This window comes from Tachysurus fulvidraco, chromosome 2 (genome assembly GCF_022655615.1).
Source record: "Tachysurus fulvidraco isolate hzauxx_2018 chromosome 2, HZAU_PFXX_2.0, whole genome shotgun sequence".
Lineage (NCBI taxonomy): Eukaryota > Metazoa > Chordata > Actinopteri > Siluriformes > Bagridae > Tachysurus > Tachysurus fulvidraco.
The window spans coordinates 276,463-283,962 of record NC_062519.1 but is presented as its reverse complement, the minus strand read 5'-3'; the positions used below and the strand labels follow the sequence as shown (position 1 = coordinate 283,962).

At 43.2% G+C, this 7,500-nt stretch overlaps 2 protein-coding genes across 4 annotated transcripts in view; one reads left to right on the top strand and one right to left on the bottom strand.

Annotated features, from left to right (window-relative positions):
* Positions 1-730, top strand: part of LOC113639044 (tetraspanin-31-B-like) — a 3,274-nt gene extending 2,544 nt beyond the window's left edge. The window contains exons 5-6 of the mRNA XM_027140693.2: positions 229-339; positions 425-730. Of these exons, the coding sequence (XP_026996494.1) occupies positions 229-339; positions 425-499 (186 nt within the window). The 3' untranslated portion in view covers positions 500-730. The remainder of the gene's footprint in view (positions 1-228; positions 340-424) is intronic.
* A 2,573-nt stretch (positions 731-3,303) lies between these two features.
* cdk4 (cyclin-dependent kinase 4) overlaps positions 3,304-7,500 on the bottom strand; it is a 15,918-nt gene continuing 11,721 nt past the window's right edge. For all 3 annotated transcript variants that reach the window (XM_047804982.1, XM_047804986.1, XM_047804977.1), the window contains 2 exons: positions 4,572-4,707; positions 3,304-3,722 (listed from right to left, as the gene is read on the bottom strand). In XM_047804982.1, coding sequence (XP_047660938.1) covers positions 3,633-3,722; positions 4,572-4,707 — 226 coding nt within the window. In that variant the 3' untranslated portion in view covers positions 3,304-3,632. The remainder of the gene's footprint in view (positions 3,723-4,571; positions 4,708-7,500) is intronic.

Here is a 7,500-nt window from a genome sequence, read left to right as displayed (position 1 = left end):
AATAAAGCAGAAAGTTTACAAACACAACTATAACTTTCTTTAACATTCAACAGTAAATACATGAAATTCATAATAAATAAACATGTTTATTGTATAAACTAATAAAGATTATAATTATTTATTACATTTATGTCCATTTTATGACCAAGGTGTGACACTGACGATTCGCCACTGAAGCTGCAAAATACTGTGTGTGTGTGTGTGTGTGTGTGTGTGTGTGTGTTAAAGGTGTGTAAAACAACAGCTCACTGCTTCACATGTGGGGATTTGATGCTGCAGAAAGCTGCAGAGACGCTGAATTTCCTGGGAGGAGTCGGATTATTCTGCAGCTTCACACAGGTTCCTCTTCACACACACTAATGAACTTCACATAGTACACATATTACATCATACTCACTTTGTGTGTGTGTGTGTGTGTGTGTAGCTTGTGGGTGTGTGGTTGGCTGTTCACTACAGAAACCAGAGGAACCATCAGCTCAGCTGCAGAACCTCGTCATAGCCTCCACCATTGTGTGATGTTAACTCAACATTATTTGGACTTTCAACATGAACAGATTCATTAGTGTGTTAAAATAAAGCCCAGACAAAACTCCACCCTGTTCATGACATCACTGTGTTCCAGTCTGACTGATTTCTCTCTTTACATCCTAAATAATCCCATTAAAGTGAAACCTGCACCATGACAGTAAGAATGCTTGTAAAGGAATAAAGCTGAATCAGAGAAACACTGTGTGTGTGTTTGAACTGTGTTTGTTACAGAAGGTTTTGTGCAATATTACATCATTCATTCACTTCTCGGGTCACGGCGAGCCTGTGCATATCTCAGTCTTCATCGGGCAGCAAAATATTACATAATGTCATAATCATCATCATTTTCCCTTCTGTTTATATTTGCTGTCCATTCTGAGGGCTGTGTGTCTCGGCGTCTCGCTGTCTGTCGTATTTATGGGAACTGACTGTAGAGTTTGGACACTTTTATGTCACTTTCACTGTCATGTGTCTGATTTTATACATAAACATGTATTTTGTCTTTATTTATGATTTTAATGATATACAAACTTGCTGTAACATTATAACTAAGAACTAACTTTCAGTGTGAGTGCGAGAGAGAGAGAGAGAGAGAGAGAGGAGACCACGATACTGTGAGAACATGTGAGATCAGTGGAGGTAGTGAGACGTGCTCAGTGTCAGGTGTCTACAGATGGCTGACCGTCTCCATAACAACAGCTGAAATCTGACTGTAAAAAGACCATCAGAGGAGCTTCTGTCCATCAGCCTGGGACTGGGAGCTGTGTACACAGAGGTGGTCCTGTCCTGCACGGTCCTGTCCCACCCTGAGCCACTCCCACAAGTCACTCCCACCTGAGCCACTCCCACAAGCCACACCCACCCGAGCCACTCCCACCCTGAGCCACACCCACCCTGAGCCACTCCCACCACATGTTCAGAATAACAGCAGGATTGAGTGTGAGATGTTGGTCTTACACACTGTACATCATGAAGAACAGAGCTGAAGTGAAGAAGACAAACAGTTTAATGGGGAAACAATAAAATCACAAGACCAACAGTCGCTGTTCTACTGAAGCAGAACACACACAAGCTACAGAACACAGCAAGGACATCAACATGTTCAGGTACGAATTAATAACAGAGCAGAGATCCGTGAGTGTGTGTGTGTGTATGTATGTGTGTGTGTGTGGGTATGTATGTGTGTGTGTGGGTATGTATGTGTGTGTGTGTGTGTGGGTATGTATGTGTGTGTTTATCATCACATTCTTCTGTATTTAATAATCTCCACATTCATTTTAACTCCTGAAACACACACACACACACACACACACACACACACGCACACGCACACGCACACGCACACGCACACGCACACGCGCACACGCACACGCACACGCACACGCACACGCACACACACGTTTTTTTTTGTACTTTGCTCAGAACAGAAATCCTCCAAAGGGTTTTATTTTATTAATCAGCGACACAGTGACATTTTTCATTTCATTGTAAGTTGGAATAAAATTTTAGGCAGTTAACAACACAGTCGTCCCGCACCACAACACAGTCGTCCCGCACCACAACACAGTCGTCCCACACCACACCACAGTCGTCCCACACCACACCACAGTCGTCCCACACCACTACACAGTCGTCCCACACCACTACACAGTCGTCCCACACCACTACACAGTCGTCCCACACCACTACACAGTCGTCCCACACCACACCACAGTCGTCCCACGCCACACCACACCACAGTCGTCCCACGCCACACCACACCACAGTCGTCCCACACCACACCACAGTCGTCCCACACCACACCACAGTCGTCCCACACCACACCACAGTCGTCCCACACCACACCACAGTCGTGCCACACCACACCACAGTCGTGCCACACCACACCACAGTCGTGCCACACCACACCACAGTCGTCCCACACCACACCACAGTCGTGCCACACCACACCACAGTCGTCCCACACCACACCACAGTCGTCCCACACCACACCACAGTCGTCCCACACCACACCACAGTCGTCCCACACCACAACACAGTCGTCCCACACCACAACACAGTCTTCACACAACACCCTGCATCTGATGCCCATACTGTCCTGTAATACAATATAAACTGCACAGTTATTTACTCAGACTTGTTTTATATTACAAACAGAAAAGACATTAGCTGCTGCTCCACTACGCTTTTATTAGAAAGTAGAAACTTGGTGTGTTTATTAACTCCTTATTAACTCTTTATTATCTCCCTATTAACTCTTTATTAAAAGAGAAATGATCTGAAACAGAAATGTAATTATTCTGGGAAAAACACTAAGATCTGATCAGACGGATTTTGGAGATATTGATTAGCTGGCGGTTCAGATGGATTTCTGTTCTGTTGCGTTCCTGTCGTCACTTGTGTTGTGTTTCTGTATGAAATCTTTTCATTCATTATTGACAAAATATACTTTAAAAAAATCCCTAAAGAAACAGTTAAAGTGAAAACGTTCCAGTTACCCAAACTTACTCCATCTGTGGGGACTCAGCTGGTGGCTACATTTTGCACTGCAGCTTCGAGGCTAATGTGTGTGTGTGTGTGTGTGTGTGTGTGTGTGTGTGTGTAAGAGGGACATCATGTCGAACTCACTTCCTGCCACAGGACTGTTATTGATGTCGGATGTGCTGAGAATGAATGAGACGTTCATGTTATTAACACTGACGGTGTTTAGTGTGACTCTCAGAGACAGTGTTACTGAGCTCACACGACTGGACCGGGTCAGGACCATGAGTGTTAGGGAGCATACGGGGCGACTGGACCGGGTCAGGACCATGAGTGTTAGGGAGCATACGGGGCGACTGGACCGGGTCAGGACCATGAGTGTTAGGGAGCATACGGGGCGACTGGACCGGGTCAGGACCATGAGTGTTAGGGAGCATTCGGGGCGACTGGACTTTAGTACAACATAAAATAAAGAAAATAAAACATTAGATGTACTGAACATGTGACACAAAGACAAATGCAGGTTAAAGGTCAGTTTTTGGTCCCTGTGGTCTCATGACGTCACATGATGAAGTGACTGGACTACAATTAGAACTCTTTCTTTAACAGCAGTCACGTCGTCTTTACGAGTGATCTGATTGGTCAGAGAAGAAACCGTGATCCAGAGCTTTCTGGGCTGATATCCGTCTCAGGGGGTCAAAGGTCAACATTTTCTGTTAATGAAGAGAAACAAATTTTATATATGATTACAGTGTGTGTATGTGTGTGTATGTGTGTGTGTATGTGTGTGTGTATGTGTGTGTGTATGTGTGTGTGTGTGTGTGTGCACGTGTGTGTGTGTGTGTGTGTGTGTGTGCATATGTGTGTGTGTGTGTGTATGTGTTTATGTAAGTGTGTATGTGTGTGTATGCACGTGTGTGTGTGTATGTGTGTGTGTGTGTGTATATGTGTGTGTGTGTGTGTGTATCTGTGTGTGTGTGTGTGTGTGTATGGTGTGTATATATGTGTGTATGTGTGTGTGTATGTATGTGTGTGTATGTATATGTGTGTGTATGTATATGTGTGTGTGTATGTCTGTGTATGTGTGTGTGCATGTGTGTGTGTGTGCGTGTGTGTGTGTGTGTATGTCTGTGTATGTGTGTGTGTGTGTGTGTGCACGCGTGTGTGTGCACGTGTGTGTACGTGTGTATGTATGTGTGTGTGTGTGTGTATATGTGTGTGTGTATGTGTGCGTGTGTGTGTGTGTACGTGTGTGTGTACGTGTGTGTGTGTATGTATGTATGTATGTATGTGTGTGTGTGCGTGTATATGTGTGTATATGTGTGTGTGTGTGTATATGTGTGTTTGTGTACGTGTGTGTGTGTATGTATGTATGTATGTATGTGTGTGTGTGTGTGTGTATATATGTGTGTGTGTGTGTATATATGTGTATGTGTGTGTATGTGTGTGTATGTGTGTGTGTATGTGTGTGTGTGTGTATATATGTGTATATGTGTATGTGTGTGTATGTGTGTGTATGTGTGTGTGTGCAAGCCACACAGTGAAGAGTACACACTACACACCATGAGCAGATCCGCCCCCTCCTTGGTAAACTCAGGGATCTGTTCTGTGATTGGCTGAGGATTCTGAGAACTGAAGTTTTCTCTTGAGAGTGTGACATCATTAGGCCACTCCTCCTCCCTCGGCAGACCAATCACACTGAGGAGAAGAACAGAACAGGGACATGAGTGAGGGAACGTATCAGTAGATCAGCAGATCATCTGACAGTAGATCAGCAGATCATCTCACAGTAGATCAGCAGATCATCTGACAGTAGATCAGCAGATCATCTGACAGTAGATCAGCAGATCATCTGACAGTAGATCAGCAGATCATCTGACAGTAGATCAGCAGATCATCTGACAGTAGATCAGCAGATCATCTGACAGTAGATCAGCAGATCATCTGACAGTAGATCAGCAGATCATCTCACAGTAGATCAGCAGATCATCTCACAGTAGATCAGCAGATCATCTCACAGTAGATCAGCAGATCATCTCACCAACACATTACACACTCACCGGGTCTCCTAACAAAATGTATCCCACTACAGTGCAGTGTGTGTATTCAGCTGCACAGAAGAGACGGAGTGTGTAACCAAAGCTAAGTGTTACTCAGGATGTTCATCACCACGACAACACACACGTTCTCAGCAACAAAGAACATTGTATGGGTTCTTATGGGTTAGAGCTCCTGCTTTTAAAGGGAACGATAGAGGAAAGAGCAGGAAGGAGAAAAGGAATAAAACAGGAAGGAGAAAGGGAATAAAACAGGAAGGAGAAAGGGAATAAACACAGGATGGAGAAAGGGAATAAACACAGGAAGGAGAAAGGGAATAAACACAGGAAGGAGAAAGGGAATAAACACAGGAAGGAGAAAGGGAATAAACCAGGAAGGAGAAAAGGAATAAAACAGGAAGGAGAAAGGGAATAAACACAGGATGGAGAAAGGGAATAAACACAGGATGGAGAAAGGGAATAAAACAGGAAGGAGAAAGGGAATAAACACAGGAAGGAGAAAGGGAATAAACACAGGAAGGAGAAAGGGAATAAACACAGGAAGGAGAAAGGGAATAAACACAGGAAGGAGAAAGGGAATAAAACAGGAAGGAGAAAGGGAATAAACACAGGAAGGAGAAAGGGAATAAAACAGGAAGGAGAAAGGGAATAAAGGAAGTGCACATTTTGTTCATGTACTCATCCTAGTTTGTGTGTTTAGTGTGTTTAGTGTGTTTAGTGTGTTTAGTGTGTTTAGTGTGTTTAATGTGTTTAGTGTGTTTAGTGTGTTTAGTGTGTTTATAATGTGTTTAGTGTGTTTATAATGTGTTTAGTGTGTTTATAATGTGTTTGGGGTTTTTTCGTGTGTTTAGTACTGTTGTTTCGTGTGGTTCGTGTGTTTGCCTATGGTTTAGTGTGTTTTAATCCTGGTTTCGTGGTGTTTCCGTGGTGTAATGTGTTTAGTGTGTTTAGTGTGTTTAGTGTGTTTAGTGTGTTTATAATGTGTTTAGTGTGTTTATAATGTGTTTAGTGTGTTTAGTGTGTTTAGTGTGTTTATAATGTGTTTAGTGTGTTTATAATGTGTTTAGTGTGTTTATAATGTGTTTAGTGTGTTTATAATGTGTTTAGTGTGTTTAGTGTGTTTCTCCTGTTTTCGTGTGTTTCTCCTGTGTTTTCGTGTGTGTTTCTCCTGTGTTTCGTGGTTTAGTGTGTTTCGTGTGTCCTGTGTTTCGTGTGTTTCGTGGTTTCTCCTGTGTTTCGTGTGTTTCTGTGTGTTTCTCCCTGTGTTTCGTGTGTCTGTGTTTCGTGTGTTTCTCCGGTGTTTCTCCTGTGTTTCGTGTGTTTCGTGTGTGTTCTCCTGTGTTTCGTGTGTTTCTCCTGTGTTTCGTGTGTTTTCGTGTGTTTCTCCTGTGTTTCGTGTGTTTCGCTGTGTTTCGTGTGTTTCTCCTGTGTTTCGTGTGTTTCTCCTGTGTTTCGTGTGTTTCTCCTGTGTTTCGTGTGTTTCTCCTGTGTTTCCTGTGTTTCTCCTGTGTTTCCTGTGTTTCGTGTGTGTTCTCCTGTGTTTCGTGTGTTTCTCCTGTGTTTCGTGTGTTTCGTGTGTTTCGTGTGTTTCTCCTGTGTTTCGTGTGTTTCTCCTGTGTGTTTCGTGTGTTTCTCCTGTGTTCGTGTGTTTCCTCCTGTGTTTCCGTGTGTTTCGTGTGTTTCGTGTGTCCTGTGTTTTCGTGTGTTTCTCCTGTGTTTCGTGTGTTTCGTGTGTTTCTCCTGTGTTTCGTGGGTTTCTCCTGTGGTTTCGTGTGTTTCTCCTGTGTTTCGTGTGTTTCTCCCTTTGTTTCGTGTGGTTTTCTCCTGTAGTTTCGTGTGTTTCGTGGTGTTTCGTGTGTTTCTCCTGTGTTTCGTGTGTTTCGTGTGTTTCGTGTGTTTCTCCTGTGTTTCGTGTGGTCTGTTTTTCGTGTGTTTCTCCTGTGTTTCTCCTGTGTTTCGTGTTGTTTCGTGTGTTTCTCCTGTTGTTTCGTGTGTTTCGTGTGTTTTCTTGTTGTTCTCCTGTGTTTCGTGGGTCCTGTTGTTCGTGTGTTTCTCCTTTTTTTCTCCTGTGTTTTTCGTGTGTTTCTGTTGTTTCGTGTGTTTCTCCTTGTGTTTCGTGTGTTTCGTGTGTTTCGTGTGTTTCTCCTGTGTTTCGTGTGTCCTGGTGTTTCGTGTGTTTTCTCCTGTTGTTTTCCTCCTGTGTTTCGTTGTGTTTCGTGTGTTTCGTGTGTTCTCCTGTGTTTAGTGTGTTTAGTGTGTTTAGTGTGTTTATAATGTGTTTAGTGTGTTTAGTGTGTTTAGTGTGTTTATAATGTGTTTATAATGTGTTTAGTGTGTTTATAATGTGTTTAGTGTGTTTAGTGTGTTTATAATGTGTTTAGTGTGTTTATAATGTGTTTAGTGTGTTTAGTGTGTTTAGTGTGTTTAGTGTGTT